General features: G+C 36.8%; 1 protein-coding gene across 1 annotated transcript in view; it reads left to right on the top strand.

The window, feature by feature from the left end:
* LOC139131212 (liprin-beta-1-like) overlaps positions 1-26,728 on the top strand; it is a 68,788-nt gene that overhangs the window by 21,745 nt on the left and 20,315 nt on the right. Inside the window, 8 exon segments of the mRNA XM_070697188.1 lie at positions 376-613; positions 1,143-1,357; positions 1,795-1,824; positions 14,777-14,980; positions 15,503-15,625; positions 16,273-16,390; positions 21,206-21,267; positions 21,803-21,887. Coding sequence (XP_070553289.1) covers positions 541-613; positions 1,143-1,357; positions 1,795-1,824; positions 14,777-14,980; positions 15,503-15,625; positions 16,273-16,390; positions 21,206-21,267; positions 21,803-21,887 — 910 coding nt within the window. The 5' untranslated portion in view covers positions 376-540.

Here is a 26,728-nt window from a genome sequence, read left to right as displayed (position 1 = left end):
GTTCACCAAAATTGTTGTTACCGGTACTAGTATTTCTTAAGAACAAAACCTGTGTCTTTTATACTTTCGTTTGTTAAGCTGCTATCTCTTTTTATAAGATAGTCCCTGGCTAGACCATTCTGTTCTGTTTGGATTGGCATTCCAGTAGAAACGTGTACATAACACGACACACATACGTCACCTTAGTATATGTCCAATGTAGTATATGAGAGGGAATATATAGCATGTTTGCAGGGCAAGTACAGCCTTGCTCATAATCTATTGTGTGGTGGATTTCTATCTATAACTTTTTCAGTTCCTCTGATGTATCAAAAGTAGGACTTGTTGAGAATTCACAAGTCTTAATGAAATTTCCTCATATCATTTTCTTCACAGGTTAGCTTTGGATGCTTGCTTACCAGGAACTAGTGATAGTGTTTTGTGCCATATTTAACTGTGCAGTGCCTAGAGTGTAGACAGGCGTCCATGTTTTCCCTGATTTGTGACTGAATAACTCCAAGGAGGTAGCTGTAGCTGTACTCGCTGACTTTCCACCCAGAAATGTCTTCCTCGGGAAATGAAGCCAGTGAAATGCTGGCTGCAGCCCTGGAACAGATGGATGACATCATAGCTGGTGAGTCTGGCCATCACTTGTCCGGTTTGCTGTACAGCAAAGGTTGTCCCAGCATTGCTCAGTATAATGTAATTCAATAATGAATCAAAAATATTCTCAATCTTCATCATGATATTGTAAACAGTAGTTTGAGTTTCAAAGTAATCTGACTTGTCATATGGCTGTGGGTTTTGTAGTACATGTATGTACATGTATGTAGTACTATAATGCAGCTATGTTCAAAAGAATAAACTAAATTGTAAGTAGCTACATTATCTACTTGTAACGATATGTTTGGGTACGATACACTGATTTAACCCTTTCAGTGCCATGGTTTGGTCTGATTCCATTGTTTGCTACTGGCAAAGTGGACCTCTCTGCAGAGGCACAGAGGTGAAATGGTTAGTAAAGCTGTTGGTGTGACAGTGCCCTCAAGAGTTGAATGAGTTAATAAACTAAAGAAGCTCTCTGAATTCTGCTGTAATTGACCTTTTCATTATTAATCCTCAATCAATATTGACATACATTCATCATGTTTACTTTACTGAAGGAACTAAAGTGGAATATCAAAATGGCATTTTGGATTCAGAGAAGTCAATCAGCCCAGAGGAGAACTCTGTCCAAATTTTGAAGCTTCTTGAAGATTTACGAGAGGCGATAGAGCTGGCAGAGGAGATGCTGGACAGTGCTTCCACCAGAAACCAAGTGCCTGAAGCCACAAGTAACCAGATCGTCAAATGGTTACAAAGTGGACACCTGCTACCGGTAAGATTTACAACACCATCTGTGTTGTACCTGGAACGTCTTGATGCCACTGTAACCAAAGCCTTGAAAAGGGAAAAATTTACATACAACAAATCAGAAACAACTTGACCAGAACAGGTCCGCTCCATGTTCTGCTAAATTATGAAGAGCGCCCTCTACCAACATATGAAGGCCACCTTTTAGAAAGAATGCGTGGGCATAATACATGTATTGTATACTAGTGCTCTCTCAAAAATTCAGTAACATTTGTACAGCACTATCTTGAATGCCACAATCTTGAACTGGAAAAAGGAGAAAAGAGCACATAACTAGTTGTGTTTTGTGAAACATAGATAACAGATAAATATACTGCAAGTAAATTTAAAACTTGTACATTCTTTCCACTGACAACTTTGAGTTCATCTTATATTTCTCTACTGCTTCCAAAAATCACTCAGTGGAGGTATCCAGAACTTTTGTCACCATTGGTAAGAATCAAACCCAAGTACCAGTTGTGTCAATGTCAATAATGCATCTCAGAATATTTTTATGAACTGCATGAACTTGGTGTTGATACTCTGTTAATAGTGTATACTGGGTATATTCAATACGAATCATTTTGCCGCTATTTTCCTTTGCTGACAGTAATGCTAGATTACAGTGGGTAAACATGTACAGTGTATAAAAAGTTATTGCATTATTTTTTTTTACGCTCATTTTGATCAGTGGCATACATGTATCATAACTCTCTGTGCATCAATAATTTAAAATGTACTTTCTGTAAATGTGGCTCATGTCAGTAAGCTTGCTGCCAATTTTGTCAATTTTGTTTTGCCAGATGTTTATTACATAATGTTTTATTTTGCTGCGTAAGGAACACTAACTTTTTAGTCATTAGAAAGTTAGTGGTCAGTGGTGAGGATATCAATCTGTATTTGAATGCCCCTGAATTACTAGTATAGAAACTTCAATAGCTACCAGTACTGCAGTAAAGTGTGCAAGTGCTTCAGTATTCACTTGCCTGTGAGTGGAATGGTTTAAAGTTTCCTTATGGAAAGTTTGCGTGAAAGTTTCAGTCTGTCAGTCTTCAAGGCGCGTACTACTTTAAAACAAAAACAGTGTTAGTGTTGCAATTATCAAAGGTTGTGGGTCAAAGGTTATTGGTCTCACTCACATTGTTGTCTCTATTCACTTACAAGGTAAGCTGTAGCAACATGCATTATCAATTATTGCTAATTAATACCCAGCTGCACCAATAATACTAGTGGTATCTCATCAGTTAGAAGAGATTTTACCATCAAAGGAACCGTTGGATTGTAAGACAGGAGTTCAAGAAGGATTAGGATATTTGAGGGAGGCAGTATCTGTTTATGTACCGGGGTATATCAAGTTAAATTGTTGATAATCTAGACTACCATTGGTTTGTTGGTAGACTTGTTTGAGAGATAACCCAACACTTACAGTACATTTACATTAGTGGCAATGATCCTCCCAAACTAGGCCTGTAAGTGGAAAGCAAACGTTGCCGTACTCTCATCAAAGAATGCCAAGGTGAAAACTCTCCACTGTAATTGCACAGTACAGAGAAACCCCTTGAGGTTTGTTTATGCACGACTTTTCTTTACATGGTGGTATGTCAAAATATGCAATGCCCAGCAAATCCTTCTGATAGGGTTTTAAACTCCATAGCAGTTTAAGACTAGATTGTGTACATTTAACCGTGAAGTCAAACAGACAGACAAAAGTTGACGTGTAACTTTGAGGGTTTGAAATAATAGTCTTCAAATCTTAGGAGGAGAATAATTGCCATTCCACATCAATTTGCCATTCCACATCAATTTCAATGCTCTCGTATCTGTTTGATATACAACAAACTTGTTTCCTGTTTTTGATCGAAATATTGAATGCCTGCTTAATCTGAAGAGATTGTAACATTTTATGTGGATTTCTACATCATTGCAGTTTCTAGCCCATATATGTTCTATTATTTGGTTCTGGATATTTATTGCCTTAAGTTTTTGCAAAGGCTCTTCAAATGATTGAGAAGTAAGCAAAGTGTGGTTTGTGTAAAAGCAAACAATGAATCACCGAGAAAAGGCTAATTTGGGAACATTCCGACAGTGGAGTTCACTCCGGAATGTTCCGTTTCCCAGTGATCGTGTCTGGAGGGTCCTCTGAGGTTAGCAGACTGCGATAACTGTGGGATGTCTGTGTGTATTACCCAGGATAGAAATCACAGAGATATAATTGTGTTTTTATTGGGTGACGTTATATGCCAGATGCTGGCCGATTTCCATGGAATCAAATCCAGTATCAGGATTTAAGAAGGAATTCTCAAGTAGCGAGCTGGCTGACTGTTTTGTGAACACACTGCTGGTGGCTGTAACTGGAGACAGGGCTTCAATACTCCTATTGGCAAGAAGGTTTACCAGGCTCACAGCTACAGTGTAAAATTTGGGCAGATTTCAAAGGTGATGTCTTTGATATTTGCAGTTATTCCAGTCTCCACACATGGATTTTTGAAGTCTCATCTAAATTTAATTTGGATATTTCACCTTTGATATTCCGGTATAACAGCAGAGATACATGTGTTCAAGTATACCAATACAGGTATCTTCCACTACATGTGATTACTGCGCTACACTCTATTTTCCTGAATTTTTCCAGAGCAGTCACTGCTGCAAACTTCGTATTCCTGGAAATTTGTGTACTCTTCTAGCATTGCATCGAATGCTTTTGCAGTCTACCCTACAAGACATCTCTGTTGGTTTGTCGATCAGGGTAGCAGTCAAACTCTTCAAGTTTGCATAAGTTTGAATGCCAGGCTTCTAAAATGTGACCGTGGAGATGTCAAGTAGACAAAATACTTGGCCTGGGTAGCAGATCAACTGTGGTATTTTAGGAATCAGAAATCCAAACATTTCATGATGCCAGGGTAATTTTGACTGGTGTGAAAATCCATACTCTGTGATGTCATCTGGAAAGTTTGTTTACATTTGACTTCTGCCAATAAACCATTGGCTTTGAAAAGCTAAAACTTCTTTACAGATAAATAGGAAGGCTACTGGGAGCAGATGAACTTATGCATCACGTTTGGGATATTATGTACAGCTGTTGATACGTTCTCTTCCGTCAGTTTTACGTGATGAGAATTCTGACTTCGTGTATTTGACTTCACTCCAGTCTGTGTTGGATCAAAGTGATTCATTGCACATTTTGCCAAGAAGCTGAAGCTGAATTAAGTGTCATTCCTATTCATGTGAACTGAAAGTCAGAAAATTGTACCTCTGGCACTCTGAGCCTTTGATGCCAAGGCCAAGACAACAACAAGGCTTGAAGAATTTTACCAGAAGACCTGTCTAAAGCTGAATTGAATACTTTTCATTTGAATCTTCACAAGCACCACAAAGACCAGTGGATGATGTGATTATACCTTTGTATTTCAAGAAGATTTTGTGAGTTTTTGCACATTTTGTGAGTCTCAACCTGAAACCAGTGCCATATTCTTGCATAATGGTGTTTGAATGGCCTATAGATAAAACCAAATTGAACTGGTCGTGTTGGAATTCAAGACAGGGATCTTTTCAAGGTTTCCAAGCATAGTAACTGGGAGAGATAACATTTGTATCAGCTGTCTGGAAGTAAAGCAATACAAGATTTATCAGCATATAGACACTCTATGCCCAGTCTACCAGAGATTAAAACAAGAAATCCTGTCTCCGTCACCTTCACATAATCTGTCAAGGTCTTTCTGTATCATTCAGTAATTTCATTGTATACTTTTGGGATAGAGCCCCATGGACGCTTTTCTTTCTGGATGTCATTAACTGTGATTAAATTTATGTTCTTACACATTCACAGGCAAATTTTAGTCATAAGGTCAATTGAGGTCAGATAAATGTAATCAACAAGAGTATAGTCAATATACCAATACCTGCAGACATCAACAAAAAGAAACTGCTTGGTTTTAGTCATTTAACTGTTATAGGTCCTAAATACTGAAAAGGTACTGCTTTATATGTGTTTGTTATTCTGAATTACAGAGTTTTTGAGGGGTTTCATCACAAGTCTAGAGTTGTGCCAGTTTACCAAGTGAGTGTACTTTAAACAGAATTCCAGCAGATATAGTGACTACAAAAGTGAATTAGAAATCCCCTTTGACAGTGAAATTTGTATGTTACCTTATGGTGGACCTATAACTTTTCAACATATTTTAAATTTTGTGGTGAAGGTTCCATGCTGCGAGACGACAGGATCTTACAGTTAAAGCTCATTTAAACCATTCTCAAAATTGTCAACAGTGACTTTTTCCAGGGTAGCAGATCCAGCTACCAAGATTCAGTTGTGTATCATTGCAATACAAAATATTGTCCTGGGAAAAATAATCTGCTCGAAGAGGAAGGCAGAAGGCCTCATAAAAGCAAAGTCCTGATTTCAAGTTCAGCTGAGGGAATCATATTCTGTCTAAGCAGAACTTGCAACTAAACGAGGGTAACATATCCATTTCACTGGTCAGACATTTTGAAACTTGCTGCGTCAACTTTTGAAAGTTTCAGTGCAGAGTGCCACCGAAGAACTGCCCTGATTATCTTGTGGCCGTAAAAAATCCTGATTGTTGTGGTGCAGAAAGGAAGTTTTTGAAATAATTCATGTCTCACTCGTTGCGTCTGACAAACTGATTTGGGAACAAGTACACTGCAATCGCACCAGTCAAGAAGACATCTCTTGTATGTCATATTAGAAGCACCGCATGGTGCGGTCTTTTTGGAGCACTAAACAAGAGCTATCAATTAAGGAAGTTAAATTGGAACGTGTGTCAGAAGTATTCCGCGAGTGACCTGAACTGCAGTTGCAAGGGGTTACATGTGGACACCCATTGCGTCTCCTTGGAATTCTTCAAGAACACGACGTTACGCGGTGGCTGTGTTTCAGGCCAATTACAGACAGTAGCCAGCCATAGGTCAGGGCAGGCCCATCAAATCTTCCGTCTCATATCGGGTATCCGGGATTACTCCGTGCATACGGGATTATCTTGCAGCCATGTCATTGGAGTCCTGGTTATCTTTCCCGGCGTTTCTATCATTCAGCGTCGCCCTGTGGCGATTTGAACAGCTTCTCGGCATGGAGCAGCAGAAGCACAGACTTGACAAAGCTGTCCAGGTCAGTTTGTGAGATTTCTCCTTCATTTGACGCAGCATCAGAGTTTCTCCTTCATCAAGATAGAAAAAAGTAAGACCTCATCATGGTGCCTAAAATACATTGAGTTTATAATTCTGGGCATCAACATGTTGTGCCATTGGTTTATGAAGCCTGCATAGTGTACATTGTGATAAATATTTATTGCAAGTTGAAAATATACCACAAGATTAGAAAATACACAGCATTTTAGATGTATTACAGTTCAACATCATCCTAGAGGGTCTGTTTCCATTTACCTATCATGAAAGGCCCCCTTAAAATAGACAGGTTTGTAATATAATGAAGACTGAGTCCACTTTTCTTCAGATGTGCATAGAATAGATCATATATGGAAACCTGTGAAACACCATTTCATTCCTAGGTGTGTACCCTGTTCCTATGCACCATCATCATTGCCATCTGCATTACACCAGTCTTTTTCCATGAAACTACAATGTATCACTATGTGGGTATATTTCATTCCTTCACTGTTCATTGCCTTGATACTGTCCATGATGTTTGCCTTCTCGTTACAACTTCTCTAATCTCTGTCATGTTACTGTCATGGTCCCATTGCCTTCCGGGGGAATGAGATAGAAGACCTGCCATGGAAGTGATTAAACCTTTCCGGTGTATTCCAGATGTTGATCCCACAGACCAATAACATGGTCCTTGCAGTTGCTGCACAAAATATTGAGAGAGCATCCATCAACCTTTTTTGATGCGATTTGGGGTTAACTTTATCATCATTCAAGTCCAGCTAAAACTTGTATGAATCAGGAAGTCTTCCAACCCTCTGTGAAATGAAGTTTGAAAAAAATGTTGGTTTCATGGTTGCATAGCCAGGTTAACCCTAGTGAGGCCTGACTTTCTGGTAACTTACATATACCAGAGCTACCCCTATACCGGTTTATACTGTAGAGTTTCGGCCTCTAAGGGTTGATATATGCAGTGTCAAGATGATGTGATAACTATTTTGACTTCATTTTACAGTTGCCCTGACCCTTGCTCTCAGTACTCAGCGCAGTTGAATTGAGCCTATTCCATGAGCAGGAATGGCAGGTATGTGAGAGGTCTGAAATCGGCAGTCTGCGCCCCTAAACTGCGCTAGCGCATTTCAATTTGCGCTATCAAACTGCGCTCTCATTCTGCGCTATCGATCTGCGCCCACATTCTTCTGCGCTATCTATGGAATGTTGTAAGTTTAGTTTTGTAGCTGCGACATTTACGAAACTAACGCGATATAAATCCGTGGCACTTTGCCACAGATTGATAAAGCTGCCAGCCAGATCGTAGGACATATCAGTGTCGAAATATATTTGTATTTACTTGTAACTTTATAGCTGTCGGTTGCCTCCCACCATCATGCCATTGCCAACACTTTGCAACACTATTTTTCATAATATTAGAAAACTTTTCAGTATTTTCGTAATTTTTTTAAAAACTTTGACGTATGTCAGGATTGTCAGGACGACTGGTTATGAGTAATGTAAGATCAAATATATTTCCGGTACAATCACGACATACATACATTCTGTGGACAGTGGATCCGACACAAAAGATATGTGAAGTAGTAAAAATTAGATGATTTTCTTTCTCGTATAAGGAGGTCGGGAAGTGATCAAGTAGTTAAAGCTCAAAGTCAAGTTCTGACTAAAATTATGTTAGTATCCCCATGGTTAGACGTTGCTGCTAGTCGACGGCGACTATTTCCCCGAGTCCAACAATGCACAGCAGAGTGAGTGGCAGGGCTGGCGACGCAACCCTGCAACATGGAATGGCACAAGTGGATACAAAATTATGTTTACGTTAGCATCACGATTTTCAACTTCTTTTTTGACGATTTCTTTGTCGATACTGAGAATTTCTGTTCATGTTCACAGAAACGTTTGAACCCGACAGATCATACATGTTCGCGACTTCCGTGATGATTGACAAGTCTACGTCCATGACGTCAAGCCTGCCGACGCAGTGGGTGACTTGTCGATGACGTAAGACTGACGAGGTGTGAAGTAGGTATACGTACTCGGTTTCAAATCTTCAAAAGTATCACTTGAAGTTGATCTTTTTGTGAAAGGAATCTTCTCATATTGTGTTCATTTTAATGTTCTGACATATGGATATTCTTTGAATTCTACTCACTACATGATATGTTGATAAACTAGTACACTGTTGTTTATGTCGGAATGAGCAAGTGAATTGAGCAGTTTTTACATCGTCTTTGATTTCCCGACATTTTCAAAAACTAGCCATGTAAGGGAGAGAGTAAAGCTTACAACCAGAACATCAAGGAAATCAACTACAAGGGAATCCAGTGTTACTCATATCAGTAAATTACATCATGTTTGTTTCTTGGAAGGTTATTATGACACATAGGGCCCAGATGCACGTCCATATAGCGGCAATTTTATGAGAGCAACAACCGTTCATTATTTATAATAATTGTTCAAACTTGTACACACAGTACAAATTTTGTGAGTAATAAAACTTCCCTACGCATCTATCAGTACATTTTACGTGAACTTATTTTTGTTAGAAAGTAAAATCGTGAAAAAATGCAACAAATCGCAGTTCACAAGGCTTTAGGAGAGGTTACATATGCAATTTTCGACATTCAAAATCAAAAGACGGCCAACGCACTTCGATCAAAGTTCATGCAGTACAAGAGCAGCACAATCTCGTCCCGTATAACAAGATACTGGCAAACATTGATATTTTTCACCTTATTTGCGTTAACATACATGTAAACGAACTTCAAACGAAATTGCAATCATATCATTGTCGCTACACTGCACGGCGCGGTGACCATGCAGAAGTCGGACATTTCAACTCTCGGGAGACCGAGATTTACATAGGGATAAACTATAGTTTAGAGGCACCTGTCTTATATACGATATCAATCAGCTATCTCTATAGGTTACTGTATTAAATAAAGATCCATCGTGTGGTAAACAGTGTTACCTGAAATCTGGTAACAGTTGTGTAACAAGCCATCGAATATGTTCCCAGCGAAACTGATAGTGATTTTGTAGCTCATTCTTTACTATTTTTAATAGTTTTTGGTAGCCGCTAAACAGACACTTTGTGTTCGTGTCGGCTACATGGACGATCTGCCCGGCGATAGCCTAAATTCGTTTTTCAAAGTTTTTGGCAAGTGGGGCACAAGACGTCGGAATGGAAGATAACCGTGACGTTTTCAGCAATATAGTTATTAGAAACATTTAATACATAGTGGTAGTGCCAGTGGCCACCCCGGCAGCCACAACTCTGTAATCTCGCCACTTGCTAGCATTTTTGGGGTGGTCACGGCACTCTGTGGAATATAGACTTTTGACTAGTAGTAATAAAGTTACCCATACTTGACCCAAACACCGTGGTGCATGTATTTATTTCTATACCGGAGACGGCAATTTAAAACCGCAACCACATCTTTGCTAAACCTGGTTTAAATCCAATTTTCGAATGTTTAACTAGTAGATTAACTGTATACTGTTGTCTCAACAGTTACAATCTGGTTACCAGAGTTCACAGTCAAGATGAAGATGTCGAAACTTGTGTAAAAAAGGCTATCTGATCGAGACCTAGTACTGTGCTGTCGTCGCGCGATCGCGTTGGACATTCACTTGTTCTTGACTCACGTGTCTACTTCCTGTCTCGCGCGGCAATTTATGCATGTTCTTTGTGAAAAATGACTGTCAAGTTCATGTCAGCGCCGACATCGGTTGTAGTTTTCCTACCTCAAGATGAAACGAACACATCTAACTCTTGACAACATAAAATGTTTGTTGTATTTTCTTATAATTAATAGCTTTTGCACCGCGCTGCAAACCTGTCGCCCTTTGTTACAACGGGAGAGATTGACTCGTATTATTTTTTTAAACTTTATTTATATGTGTTCTTGTAGTACCGATTTTAGCTGATAGTTTGCCATTTTAGTAATATTTCAGGAATTTCCCGGTACGATATGACCCAACACTTTTCCCCAAAAGAAAGTCCTGGCAGTTTTCGTTTTGTTTTGGAGAGAATGTAGGACCGGATTATCAAGCAACGAAAATCGTGGCATGTTGGTCGAGATCAAGCGTCGCAAGCGTCTTGTAATCATCTGGAAGTACATTTTCAGGTCACTTGAACTGGTTTACTTCCTTCCTTCCGGTATATAGGGCCACACCCCCCTCCCTCCGCGCTCCGATCTATATCCGTCAGCCAAGCGTTACGTGCAGGATCTACCGATGTACGGTCGACTTTAAGTTGGAATAAGTTAAATTTAGTTCGAACTTATTTTAAATTCTCAGTCAGAACAGTAAGCTCATTAAAAAGGCTTGGCTAGTAAAACATTTGAAGGAGATCGTGCGCTACGTCATTACCGAATAGGTGACCGAATATGTTGAATAAAATACGCGTGTCATCTTCCTTTAGTACGGGGACAGTTGATGAAGCCGTGTCGGTGTGAATAATGCATATTGCATGGAAAGTTTTCGTATTTTCATCGACCGGTCATCCTTTAACGGGTAGTTTTATGCACATATTTGCACTTCAACGAGTTTTAACATTGAAAACCACTAACCGTGGGCCACAGTTCAGCATGACAACACATACGTCCTAGCTGTTCAGTGCACTCACAATCACATCGATTGTGAACCTGTCAACTAGCGGCCGAGTGAAAGTACAACCTTACTGAACCTGTATGTACACACCTATTTGATTTACAGGGGACTGTCTACTGATTCTACAATATTTATATTTCATCCACAATGTATCACATCCGAGTCAATGAATGAGCCGGACGGGGCGAGGGTTTGTAGAGTGACAGTGCCAGTCCGAGGGACGTAAATGTCGGGACTGTTTCAAACCGCGGATACTTGGTTAAGTTAAGTGGTTGCACATGTGTCGTTTCTATCACACTCATACATGTAGTTTACATGTTTGGAAAGTCAAAAAAGTACGTAGGTGTATGTCGAGAAGGCAGAATTTTGAAAGGTCAACTCTATCTCCACGTAGGTCTGGCAGCCATCGATGATACAGGACTCGCTACCAGGGTCCTAAATGCAGCTCCCTAACGGCCTGCAGCACCATATCTCGATCCAATGTCATATCAAAAAGTCAAATGATGGAAATAGTAAAATCATGATCGACGTAGTACGTTCTTGTGCTAGTTGGGTCGTTTTCACAGCACATATGGTTTGGAGAAATAGAGAGCGCAAAACAGGGGCGCAGATCGATAGCGCAGAATGGGAGCGCAGATTGATAGCGCAAATTGAAATGCGCTAGCGCAGTTTGGGGCGCAGACTGCCGATTTCAGACCTCTCACATAGCTCGGAATGGAGGGTGCATGAAAAAATATGATATTGTATTATGGTTAGCACTATCTAATTAGGAATTGTCAAATTCCTGTATTACCATCAGGAAGTTAACCTAAGTAAAGTGCAGCACCAGTGTTTGTAGGTTTCTTTGAAGACCTTTCCCAGAGACCTCATCAAGGTCAAAGTATGATGCCATATTGCATCAGTGTTTATATAACATGACATTGGGAACAGTTGGAAGATAAACATGAAAATGTCAAGCTCCCTGCAAAAAGAGAGGTTTTGTTACAAGGATATGTATACTTTCAGCAAATGCCTGTGCAGAGCATACCGTAATACCAGTGACCATCACAAATATGATACTGTATTACTGTATTGTGGTAAATACATAATTATTAAATGCACCACAAATATATGTTTTGAACAGGTGTTTGTGGTCTAAATCAGTAACAGTGAGTAGCGGTTTAAAATTTATGGCAGTGTAAATTCATGCGTAGGAAATTAATATTGACTTAGTGATCATTTGAAATTTCATCTACTCATTACATTCATGTTTTAAAGACCATGGTAACAGCCATTTCACCAATTAATTAAAGCAGTTTTTCAAAGGCAATGGGAATTTCGAAGGAACTTATATAGACTAAGGAAACAAGTAAGGCATTCCAAATGTTGTGCATTCTGTACAGGAATTGATTATAGAACCCCAGTGGATGCACACTGCTAGTCTACACTCAGCAGACCACTGAGGGCACTGATTTCTATCACAGTAAATATACATCTGACATGCTTACACTCTTATCATGACCATTTCCAGCGTCATACAACTGGAACTCCCTAAGTTTTGCACCACTCTGATATTTGCAGGACGACAAGACCCAGACAAATCGGGTGTCACCTTTAGCCATAGTGATGTAGTCTGCACTGCTTTACCAGACATTGTGAAAGAGAAAGACAGGTCATCCTTCCCTCCCTCCCTCCCTACACACACACAAACATCAAATATCAGGAAAAGCTTCGGGATACATCAGTACTTCTATGCATCATCTTTAGTTTGGAAAAAAGTACATGATACAAATGTCACTTAATTTTCAGTTAGACTATGCTAGTAGAGCCGCCCCAGTGTTATGTACCGGTACATGTAGGCCTTGTTGTGTTTCACAAGGCCGATAAGAGACAGTACATTGAATATCATGTCATCTTACATCTATGTCTAACAATGTATTATAAATACTATGTATAGCACATTTTGGTATTCTTAGATACTTTGTAGTCTCAACCAGAATCCTTATAATTATACCATTTAATCACCAAGGATTGGTTCTATGCCACTGTTTTCAAAATGGACACGGGGGTCTGTATACAAGGAATTAGGGTCAAAGAGTAAAATTATGTGTACAGTAGTTCTTGATGTCTTTGCATGTGTATATAAGTTGTCATTTGTGTCTTTCAATATTTATCTGCTAGTATAAAAACATCCCATTTTTAACTCCCACTTTATATACATGCAGGCATGCATACCTTTTTGAAGGGAGGGGTGTGCTGGGATTAGTCAACATGTCTATCTGTGTGTATCAATGCATATATGTATGTTTTTCATTTTCTGTCATGGAAAAAATTGAATTTCATCATTTCAAGCCTGGTTATGAACAGAACAAAGTTGTGATGAATATGTTAATAATTAAGTGTCAAAGTTGATAGAAAAAATATAAACTGATTTGTTGAATACAGCATAATTAGCATGATGCTTGCATGTGCATTCAAAGATGTGTTGTCGATGTATTGTAAAAATAGGCTAGATTTCAGTCACAGAAAGGTAGACAAAATAATTACCAAGAAACTAGCATTTTAAGTATGGAGAATTTGATTAGATTTATGATCACACCAGCGATGTTTGTCTAAATACTTTTACCCTGTCCATGTAAATCAACTGCATTTGTCCTGGGCAGAAGATTGTTTTGATAAAAAAAAAAAATACTTGCTACTTTGCAAAGTACAACTCCCAAGTATGTATCATGTGTTCTTCATCAAGCAACACTGGTCGTAACAAGTTGTAATATTTTTACAGCTTGATCCGGTTGACATGGGTTTTTTTTCAAAGGCCAGTGCTTGCAAAGATCTCGGTGAATGTGATCTGACATCAATTTGCAGTGATGGATGTGGGTTATGTGGTTTTAAATGTGAAGTTTGATGTTCTAGAGATATTATACATGATGGTATGAGAGGAATTCTAAGCTGTACTCAGTGATAGCATTGCTGTATTAACAACTCAGTGTGTGTGTTAGATTCCATACGCATATGATGTCAGTTCAAGTTTGGTAAACCCAAAGCTCCGTTAACTGATCTTTTAAATGTACAGTACTTTCCATTTTTCTTTATTCATCCTTGAAATAATGTTTTGTTGTTCTACCCTGATATCATTTTGAAATGCTAAAAGTTCAATTTTTGAACCAGCATGTCAACCTGGGTGTGCATTAGTAACATCCATTGTTCTTTTTGACTACAAAATGACTTTAGTCTCAACTAGAATGCATTTGTCAACAGTAACATTACATTTTGTATACATTGTGCTGTGTTGACAAAGCTTTTATTTTGTTTTTCAACTCACTTTTGGTTTCACATCTGGTGGCTGGAATCTATATCGCAGTGACGTGCCATGATTATTACTATCAGCAGAATTCGATACATTTTTTTTTTCCAAGCTGTGTTTTTAATAAGTGCAAGAAATTATAATTTTGATAAGAGTAATGCTATGTCATCTCATTGCCTGTTGAAATAGTGTACAGTGGTATGCATGGCTATTTTCATCTTCTGAGAACAGATCTGTTCCTCATACGGTTCTCACATGTCTATATACATTTCCAAAAGTAATCGATATGATTTTCCTTGAACAAATTCCATGGAACAGCTTTCAGCCTTTGCCTGGTAAACATTTGATACACTCTGTAAATTTGGCTTCTCCTAGACAAATGGCCACTCGTGTGAATGTAACCATGACAACTATGAAGAGAAGATACAGAGCATGGAAGGAGACAAGGAATCCCTGTTACTGCAAATCAGTGTACTCACAGAACAGGTCAAAGGTCAAGCCAGCAGTGTCCAAGAACTTCAAAAAGAACTGGAAGACACGCAGGAGAATCTTGGGAAAACTGAAGAAATGTTACAACAGGTGAACAAACTCTCTACCCTTGCTGCTATTAGAAGAATATACAGAAAGTTTATTATCAAAGTACTTTTGTTTTTGCCACAGTGGCTACTGAAAATTTTCATCAATTTGTTTCAGATTCGTTATCAAGAGTTCCACTTTCTAATATTGATGTAGCCTTGTCAGATAAACCCCATTTTTTGAATCATTGATCCAGAACACACAATAATTGTTTTGCAATCGGATGGAGACATGTACCAATAGTTATCATCATATAACTTCATAGTGATTTCATGTTGTTTAAATACAACTCATACTAAAAAGGTACTCTGAAATGACAAATGCACAATGGTAAAACCACATTCCTTCAAACACAATAGAAAAAAAAAAAATTTTTGCTAACTATGGATATTATCTTGTATCAAATAACACCAGAATGAGAAATTATCATCTTGAAATTTTTTTCAAACCGAAGATGTAGTTGGAGGAAAATTTCGGGAACTTCTTTTCAATTTGTGGTGTTACATTTGTTTTTTGTTGTTTCAGGTAATAACCAGCAAAGCCGCACTGGAATCAGAGAAAATGGAGTTGATGGCTGAATTGTCAGATCTGAAAATAAAACTTGCTTCAACAGAGAAGGAACCAGATGAGAGGCTGAAGGAATCTATGGTAAGTGTGAACAGAATGAGTGATATAGTCAGTTTTACAAGAAATGTTATGTAAAAATTTTCAAAAAAGATTTTGCCTTTGATTTTAACATAAACAGGTTGTCTGTAACAAAATTTGTTGCAAGCTTTACCACGAGGGATTGTAATGGTAAGTTTTACTATAAAGAGATTGTGTTGTAAGTTTCTCTGTAACAATGGCTGTGTAGTAACTTTTTCTGTGAAAGTCTTATTATGTGGCATGTTTTAATGGAACAGTTTGTGTTGCCAGTTTTACTCCAAAGACCACAACATTGGTTGATATAAAAAAAGTGGTCAGAAATAAATAGAAGAAGATTATACGTTGATTTTCTGAGGGAAAATTGTAAGTGTTATCAGAAAATATTTAGTAAGTTTTATGTGAATTAGTGTAGGGTAGGATGTACAGGAAAAGAAAAAATAATATTATTAGTGTATGCTTCTGCCTTTCAATGTTGTAGAACAACCATGTCAGTTCTCTTTGTAGTGTTTGTCATAATGCCCAAGTGCAGGTAGATATACTGGTATTAATGAAAGTGACATGATGATCAACCATGTACTCCTGTACTTGTGTGATCAGATATCATGGTATCATGCAGAATTGTGATGGCAGTGTTGTGTTTATTTCTCCAGAATGAACTTGCAGATACAAAAGTCCAGTTGAAAGAGAGAGAGGAAGATATAGAGAAACTGCAAAGAGAAATTGCTCTTATGAAAAAGGTGAAAGAAGCATCAGCCAGCCTGGAAAAAGGTAATGACAAGATATTTTGTATTTTGTATACACTAGTGTGGAAGAAAAAAATTGGCTGGTATATGAAATGCAGTACAGCATTAATTTTCACGTTCACAATATTGTCTTTGAATTAATTGTCTGTCGGTTACTAATCAATGTTCAATTCGCGAAATGTTTGAAAATGTATTTTAAACCAACAGAATGGAATAACAAAAATGAAAATGTTTGTTACTGTAATATTTATTTGTACGTATGTCAACTCTTTCTCAATTAGAAAAAGCTGTCAAACTCCTAACTACATGAGCCTTAAGCATACATATTTTCAAACAAACCATATTTACTCATGCATTTCAATGAAAATGCAGATGTTATATTTGTTAACAAATTGTCTAATTATTGATGTTTCCATGTTTTGTGATGAAATGTTAAGTAATTAGCTTGATTGTTCAGTTAACCTCCACCTATAAACAAGAAAATCTCAGTATTCAACACTTATGTGTAGCTACTGGCAGTAGGTAGTGCAGAAATACAGCTTTAATTTTGTTTGTTAGTTAATTATCACCTTTTGCACTGGCTGTGTGAATTTCTGTTGTAATATTTTTTTTTTGATTGACCTATGACCATTTGGTGTGCCACTGTCTTTTATGTTTCTTTGCTACAGAAGAAATTGCTTTCTTGCAAGTAAAATTAAGGCAGAAATGTAAGCAAAAACACACTGGATTGGCCTGGCCAATCACCAGCATGTGGAAGACGTTAGATTTCTTAACCTGATTTAGAGCTTGTGTATGAATCAATCACTCACAATGATGTGATGATAGCCCTGTGATTGAACTAACCAAAAGCTCATTAATTATCTATCAGCGTATCAACATCATTTGATTTGCTACATGGTGTTTGCATTTCCATACTTAGCTGATTGTGGTAATGTGCGCCTCAAAGTGGAAGTTTCAAACTTTTCCTCAAACTTTCTACACGGAAAATATCCATTCGGAATTCAGAATGGTCAATATACTCTTGGTTATTACTCTATCAGGAAAATTAAATTTAATGAAATTTTGCTTTTTTAAAAATAAAACAAAATTATTTTCACATGTGTGAAGGGTTACTAGTTGTAACTTTGCCAATCTTTGGATGTTTTTAGCTACTATAGACTATAGTCTATAGAAGCTATTGGGATGGGTATCCGTCCGGCGTCCGTCGTCAGTCTGTATGTATGTATGTATGTATGTCCGTTTGTGAGGCGTCCGTCCACTCAAATATCTTGAGAACCGCAGTACTTACTGATTTGATATTTGTTGTGTAGATGAAAAATATGATTTTGAGAAACTATTTTTTTTAATTTATTGATATTGTTGAAAATAGGCAAATTAATGCCAAAAAAGGTGTTTTTGGTAAAAAATCTTCTTCTTCATAACCGCTGGTCAGACAGCTTTGTTATTTGGTATACAGGTCCCTAGGGACAACCCAACTTAGATTTGTTCAAATTGTGATGAAATATGCAAATCTGTATTTTTAAGGAATTTTTTTGTCATTTTTGTCAAATTTATTTTGGTCAAAATTTGACTTACATTGTATGTAATTCTTGTACTGTATAAACCCTATCAATTCACCCAGAAAAAATAATTAATATGATTTTAAATAATTGAATTAATTAGGTAATCATCAAAGCCAAATAATTTTAGTGTAGAATTATCAGAAAGTTCAACTTTTTGACAGTTCATAGTGAAATGCTTACCATCTTGGAGGATTAAAACATGTAAAGGCAACTTTCCTGAATCCCAACTTTGACATATTCTGAACTGTCATTTATTGTGCCCTGTATGTCATCTAAAAGAAATTGCTCAAAATAGTTTGTCATGATAGGGTGGTCAAATAAATAGAGATAGAGAAAGTTCTAATTTCCATTTATGGTTGACTTGGTAGGATAAAATAAAATTACGTTTTGAGGGAAAAAATAGAGTGGTCAATTAAAAGAGTGGTCAAAGTGATAGGGGTTTTATGGTAAAGCTGGGCTGTAAGATTCCTCATGTGCTATTTATAGCAATTATGCAATCTGTGTAAACAGTGCAATGAAAGTGTTACATGATGCTTTTGATGACCTTGAACTTCTTAAGTTTCAAACATTTGTCTCTTCAGTGTGCTTTCTCTGAGTAGTACAGTCTCAACTTATTCAACAGAACTTACTTACAATGTTAATTTGAAAGTTAAAATGTGCTTGGTTAATAGGATGAAAATACTGATAAAAGGATAACCAGCTTAAGATTCTTTATAACTGACAGATATGCTGTTTTTTTATGATGAAAATCTTGATTTAAGCAAGTCTTGTTTACTTTAATTAGAATGTAATTAACTCTCGTTTATTAGCTACTATAGACTAATATAGTCTATAGAAGCTATTGGGATGGGTATCTGTCCGGCGTGCACTGTCAGTATGTACCGGTATGTATGTATGTATGTATGTATGTATGTATGTATGTATGTATGTATGTCCGTTTATGAGGCGTCCGTCCACTCAAATATCTTGAGAACTGCAGTACTTACTGATTTGATATTTGTTGTGTGGAAAAAATATATGATTTTGAGAAACTCTTTTTATTAATTTTTGATATTGTTGAAAATATGCAAATTAGCACCAAAAAAGGCATTTTTGGTAAAAAATCTTCTTTATAACCACTGGTCAGACAGCTTTGTTATTTGGTATACAGGTCCCTAGGGATAACCCAACTTAAGATTTGTTAAAATTGTGATGAACTATGCAAATCTGTATTTTTATGGAATTTTTTTTTCCATTTTTGGTCAGGCCATCCTGAAATGAGCTATCAAAGATATCCACCTTCTTCATCAATACATGTGTCACAAAAGGTTATTCTCTACATAACACAGCAGAGCTCTGTCAACTGTTGAGTCGCTTGTTTTTTCAAAACCACTGGTCATACAGCTTTAATATTTGGTTTACAGGTCCCTAGGATGACTCATACAGTCAGGAAATACTTAATTTTGTATCCATGTCTATAGTAGCTTCAGGGACTTTGCCCTATGTTTTTCTCTTTTTGTATGTGAGGACTATAACGCTTTTCTTGTTCTACTCCCCAAAGCATGTTGAGATACCCAGTATTCAACTTGTAAACTCAGCCTGTACATGTGTAAACTGCATTGTTATTGTTAACAAGTGAATTCTCGTCCGGACTAGTATTCAAATGAAAACAATAACAGATGCATTTCACACATATAAGTGCAATGTTGACAGGCAATATGGTAGGTGTTTCAACATGTTGAGGCCAGTAGAGCAAGAACTTACGATTGACATAAAAAAACAAAAACTGTGAAAAAATCATCAATAGTTGCAGGCATTGGCCGTTTTACATTCACCAGACTGCAAAATGCACAAGCACAAGCAGTAGACTATAAAAGAATTGTAATATAATCTGAGAGTCCAAGAAACTCTCTGAGGAGCACATTACCTCTATACATCTTTGTTTGGATGTCTTGTCGTGCTTGTATTGACTAATCCAGACCAATAAGTCAAACTTTGGTTTCAGAGATATTTGTCATTGCTAAGTCCAGCTCACCAGGTCAAACATGTTTCATTGATTTTTACTGACCATCAATATCACAATACTTAATTGAAAACTAAGTGAGAATACCAGAATTCAATTCATTTATAGTATGCAAAAAATCTACTTATTTCTGCAGTTGTATGTGAATATGTAAATTTTGATACAGTGTTGACTTGTTGTACAGTCAGTGCCCATTACCGAGAATTTGCTACGACCTTTCACATGCATATGTTATAGTTTTGTACAATCTATGTGTGTCCAACCATTGTGAAATCTAAGCATGTTGAAGAATGGTTATCTGTGTTAATCTAACACATCTAACTTGTAGATATTGTTATTCATATTTTTCTTTTTAGACTAATCACCATTATTGTTTTGAACTTAAAGTTTATCAAATTCAATGCCATTCAATGCACTGATGGAGTACTTGCTCTTGCTCATTGTCACAATGTTTCAGACCACTATATGATTGACTGTAATAATCAGTAGTTGCTATTAACTAACCAATCAGGAACAAGGTTTCATACAAGACTAATTGGTCTGCATACATTATTGGCATCAGTTAGAAAAAACTGTAACTGGAGTATTAGAGTGTCAAGGCCTGCAATAATACAACCAAAAGTTGAAAGAGAAGTTGAACAGTTGTTTTAGCCACCCACCTTCAATAAATAAACAATCTTTGTGGTCTACATTAAACTCTACAAGACTTGTTCTTATCTGATCATCAGTCCACTAAACTTCATTTGGTGTCTCTTCTTAGACAACATTCCAGTAAAGCCTATTTCTGTTCGCAGTCTTGCATTTCTGATGGGAAAATATGAAAAATAACGGCCATCAGTTATATTCAGTTCCTTTCCTGAGAAAAAAAATATAGTGTGAAGTGTTTGAGTTATTCTAGAATCTTTTTTGTAAAAGATCAAGGCTAAGAATTATTTTGATGTTAGGAAAAAATTGTCAGTAATTAAAGCAAAGGCAGAAATGTTGATTTTACAAGTATGCAGTGTATTGATAAAAACAAACAAATGGTTTACAGTGGTGATGTCTTCATCAAGGGAAAGTAAAGGTCAAACTACCGGTACCTAATGAATTTTGTACAAATTTTGTTGCACAAAAATTTGAAAAATTTTTGCCCTGAAGTGTCATGCAATTCAGGAATATTTACTTCACGCATAGATGTGAGCTGTGATGATATTTTTGAATGAAGAATGGCAAAGTTTAATCACGTTGTTGTTTTATGATGTTTCATGTTTGTCTTTGACTTGATTTCCCTTTGCAGATTCAGAGTCATCAAGACTCAAGGAGGCAGTGGAGTCATTGATGGCCGCCAATAGTGAAAAGGTATGAACACTCAATACATTGTATTATTCAATATTTCAATGTCTGCAATGCATTGGAATGATATTGCAATACCAGTGTGCAGGTGTATTTTGACCCTATGGTTTAAAATCTTACCTTTTGTACAGAGGGTAGATGCTAGACCAAATCTCAACGCTTATTAACTGCCAGTAATCATAATGAATGGAAATGATGATCAGTGCAAATAAAACATAATGTGAAATAAATGACATATTCTTTAAAGTTAGAGATAAATAGCACAAGGCAAAGTGTATAGTTTGTGACAAATATTTTTAAATTGATTTGAACTTTGTTGTTTGTTACATGTTCACCTTTGATTGAATGTTTGATGTATGTGGTGTGTGCAGTCTTCTGATAGTCGATAAGACAGTCAGGTACATGTAGTGTTGTGGGTCGTGCAGCGTAATAGATCAACCTTCTTCAATTCGTTTATAGAACACAAATCATGAATTACATCTCGAAACAATTTATGGAAATGTGACAGCAGATAATTCTACTTTGTTTTGTCATCTGATAGGATTTGAAGATTGAAGATCTTCGGAAGTCTCTGAGTCGATACAAGAGAGTCCATGAAATGGTGATTCTTGCTCAGGGAAAGAAAGGTAAGGTCAAAGGTCATATGGTGTTGCAGTGTAAGTCTATGTGGAAAGGGGCCTACAAACTGTCCATTGTGTTGAAAGTCTGTGATTTTGGTATGGTCATGTAGCATTGTTGATGATCTCGATGGTTATGTCAGAAAAATTATTTCTGCCGGTCATTATTCTCAGATCTGTCAGTCATCTTACAAATACTGATCTTTGAATGATAATTTGTTTGTTCAAGCCAATTGTCTGATGATCATGATGATTTTGTGGCATTCACAGTGACAGCTTTGTTAACCAATGGGAACACAAATTTCAGTAGAAAGCTCACTGCCTGCATATGATCCAAACAACGAGCCATGCCCAGTCTGCTCACCCCTCCCGTGAATAAAACACAGAAAAGACATCGATTTGTGGTCCTCTATAATTGGGATCTATGTGCCTCAAAAGTAAAAGACTTATAAAGCATTTGCTCACACTTTCCTCAGTGAAACTTTCAACCATTCTCTCACCAAATTGATAAAAATCGGGGTCACTGTGCAAATGTTGGTACTAGAGAGACAAATTACCAAACATTTCACAATATTTAAAATTCAAAATAACCGCCTTCCGTGTGTTTAACACCATGGGTAAAATAAAACTAGAGCCCAAGACCAGAAAGATATTACAAAAATTTGAGAGGCTGGTCATTTGTCCCCAATGTGCATTCTACCTGTAATGATATATGTACACCTTCTGTCAATGTTTTGCAAAATTAAAGAAAAAATGGTAATGATAGTATCAATAGGGCATGTGTGCCCAGTGGGGATATAGTATTTCTTCCATAACCTATGTTCCTATTGGTTAAGGAATGCCAGGTCTACGTATAACAACAGACAAAGTCATTTTGTTATACTCATCCATTACAGATGATTTTAGATATCAATCAAATGTTTTTCTTCCACAGCATACAGCACTCAATCTGTTGAAAGTCATGTTTTTTTTCAATAACAGTATGGTTTACCTGTAACCAACACCCTCCTGGTCTACCCTGACTCCCAGACCACCATAGTACTAAAATCTGCATAGTGACTGACAATGATGACACATTTGACATTGTTTCTGACTCTCTTGATCCACCCACTTCACTTGCCATGTAACACTTGTTTTGTTTGTCTTCTGATAATCTATTTTCACCATCCATGTGCTATTTTGAATGGGGAGAAATGTCAACATTTTGTCCCCCGCACAAAGAAAAACTTGTAGTTTGCTTGGTATATATTCTGGAACAGCCAGAGCCACACCGAGAACAGTTAATTCTATAATTGGTTTACCTACAAACCATGACAAAATTAGATCTACTTCAGTGTCATTTTTGTTGTGTAATGATAATTTTAACATTTTCTGCCTGATTTGTGGTCGTTTCATTTCTTGATTCTACACTTCATAACACAGAACATTAAATTTAGATTCTGTACCATGCCATCAATATATACACATTCAAGTCATAAAAAAGTAGTAGATTAGGGATTTGTACATTTAATAGATCTTTAAAAGAAGAAAGAGTTGCCAGTCAGGAAATCGTTATTGAGCTCTTTTTTGTAACTTTATTGCACTTTCAAATTTTGTATTGTTTCTGTTTCGTTTATGTACACAGTAGTAGAGATTTATGAATATTGTGTGACTTTATCAGATAATAATAGATGCATGTGTATTCAAATTATAAGTGGAATACTAGAACTATAGCCTGTGCAGAAGCAAATCAGTGAACATACAGAAAAAAGAATTTTTGTATGCATTAACTTATTTTTCTCTGTTGGAAACCAGGGTCCCGAATATAAATTCATTGAATCATTGGATTTTATATTTTTCTGCTATACCAGTAGCATCTTCACAGAAAACGTGTTGCTTCCAATTTTCTGTTGTGTCAGTAGTACCGCTCTTGCGTTTCAGCATTGTTATGGCTTTCTGTGTTTCCTTTTCAATTTCCTTTTTCTTTCTATCATTCCATTTCATTCTCCCTCCAGAGTGAACTTGGACTAGTCATCCTCACTTCCAGTCGTGTGAACTTTGCACAAAACAAAATCTCAAAGTGGCATGTCTGATCATCTCCAATCCCTTCCATGATCAATTTTAGTTTTACAAAAGTCATGCCAGAGTTTTCCATTTCCTCCAGTCAGTATCCTTAAATTTCAGTCTAACTTCACAACTTTCGAAAACCCCAAAACATTTGCATGCCATTTATCTTGGAAATTTAAAATAAAAAACACTAATTACCCAGACATGTTACATTATCTATTTATCCCGAATATCCTGCCTAACATATTTTTTAAATCAGTATTTTTTTTTGAGGCGATTTCTTAAAATTTTGAATTCATATTTATGACATGCAGGAATTTGATTTTGCCATGATAGTTTGATCTGACTGTCTATGATCTATCTTTTGTCATTTCTTTTTTTCTTCTTCATATTTTTTTGAAAAAGGCCAAGTTCATTCTCGTAGGAGATACAGTTATGGCACATATCTGTCGTCATCTCGTACCAGCCAAGGCATGGATGTCTCTGTTCAAATTGCAGTCTTGTCGCTTTTTTGTTCGTACAGACTTTGTGACTTGACCACCCCTACAGCTTTGCTGTGTAGAACAATCCTAGCATCGCTTGCATGCAGTAACAATAGTACACGTAGAACAGGGATGGTCAAGTTTGCATCTCTGCTCAGCTGTACAGATAAACCTGCCAATGTCAAAACTCAACCAAAATCCTATTCTTCACCATATTTGCTCTCTCTCAGAATAGTACTGGAGCTATGAAAGTCACCGCTGACAAAACAATTTTAGCCGAATAGATGGAAAATAAAAAAATAAAAAATATGCACAAGAATTTGTTTTCTGTTGGAAAGTAAAGCATCCTGTGTCAACATAAGAGAAAGAAAAAACTCAATAGTCTGAATAAGGAATTATGAACCGGATTAATGATTTAGTTTCAAAAATATAATAAGCATCTTAATATGAATTAGCAGAAAAGTCCATTGAAAAAGTTATTAATGAGTACTTGATTCCAACATGACTGAAAGATCGTCTCACAGATGTTCATGGTAGTAGTTCATTTATAACCAGTATAAGCAGGTTTATCTGTATGTGCATGACAACTACATGTGTCACCTTTCACCTTTGACCCCTGTCACAGTTTGTCTGTGTGTCTGATCAGCACTGTTGTTTCCTCCCATGTCTTTCTGAGTGTACAAAGCAAACCAGAAACACAGTCCTGTGAGCATCTTTATTTTCAATGGACAGTTTATTCTGTGTCCAGAAAAATTTGACGGAAAATGTGTGGTAGCCTATGAAACATTATCCGTTGAAACTTAAAACACACCCAAACAAAAAATTGCAGAACACAATATGCTTCAAAAAATTTAAAGGAACAATTTGCTTGTTATTGAGCACGAGGTCTACCAATATGAAATGTAATGCATTGAAATTTTCATAATATAAATATCTTGCAGTGAACAAGACAAGTCAAGCTGCCTATCCACTTAGTACATCTGAAGGAGCATATTTAGCCTATGACAATTCATTTCTAAACCAACTCTGTTGTATCAGTCTAATTCATTCACAGCAGCAGTGGAAAATTCATTCACAGCAGCAGTGGAAAATTCATTCACAGCAGCAGTGGAAAATACTTTTTTCCGGCGGATAGGGAGATTTGAAATTTCCATTTGAAATGAAGGGAATCTACTAATCATGAAATTTGTCCCAAAACGGAATGGAAGCCACTTTCAGGCATCAATTAAAAGTGAAATAGGCTGTTTTCTTGAGACCTGATGTTCTATTTTGAAGTGCCAAAATAAGTTTCTCTTTGCTTTCACTCATAGAAAGAAAATTACACTCCTGTTTAACCAATGTATCCATGTGTGTGTTCTGGTCCTTCCTAGCACAATCAAGTGTATCAAAATTATATTAACCTTTACACATTGAGATACTGCCATGACAATGATATTGTTGATTTTATCCCATGCATGAATTATACAGTATACCGTACTCTTTTTGTTGCTAGTTTTGTCTGATAGAAAATTCCCTGCTAACGTATTGACTGAAATAGCAAATTTCTAGTATGTTTGCATGGTACCAAACATTTCTGTCTTGCCTAGAGATTGTTTAAGGGTGTATACATACACGTATGTAGCTTTTGTAAAGAAAAACTTTAGACTATAAATAAACAGCTGGGGAAGGAAAGTTGGTGACAATTTAGCCGCCCCAGTCTTCCTTTATGGTAGTGATTTGCTTTCTTTTTAGTGCTTATCATGTGCAATAATGTTAACAAAATTCATTGTGGTTCATTCACACATTTTTAAACGTAAATTGCTTTCCAAATTTGATGCCGATATACTTTAATTCAGAAGTGTTATTTTTTGAATTGTGGAATTGCAAATAGTAAAATAGATGCATCTCAGCCTCAGGTTTGGCAGCTCTACCTGTAGGAAGAAAAAACCCTGACATTGTGTCAGAAACAAGTCCTTTGAGCCCCAAAGTCTAGTTTTGTGCTTTTTATAAAATAAACCCCAGTCAATTTTTCCTAGATTTTTGCCAAAATTTTGAGAAATGCTAAACAAATTTTAATCCAAATGCATTGTTCTTATTGTTCCATGCATTGTTGACAGACTTAAGATAGTTAGAATTGGAAAAGACACAGTTACTTTACCACAGATGCTTTCTAAGAATTTAACCAACCAGAATTCTGACATTAACTGAGCACGAGTTACCATGATAAACGACAAAATCAAACTGCAAAATGCTGAAGAAATTTGTATCACAAATACATTGTCCTTCTTGTTCCCTGTACAGCTGTGTTCCGTAGATAGCTTTCCATTACAATAGACAGAGAAC

This window comes from Ptychodera flava, chromosome 1 (genome assembly GCF_041260155.1).
Source record: "Ptychodera flava strain L36383 chromosome 1, AS_Pfla_20210202, whole genome shotgun sequence".
Lineage (NCBI taxonomy): Eukaryota > Metazoa > Hemichordata > Enteropneusta > Ptychoderidae > Ptychodera > Ptychodera flava.
The sequence above is the reverse complement of the archived record's forward strand: the minus strand, read 5'-3'. Positions and strand labels throughout refer to the sequence as shown.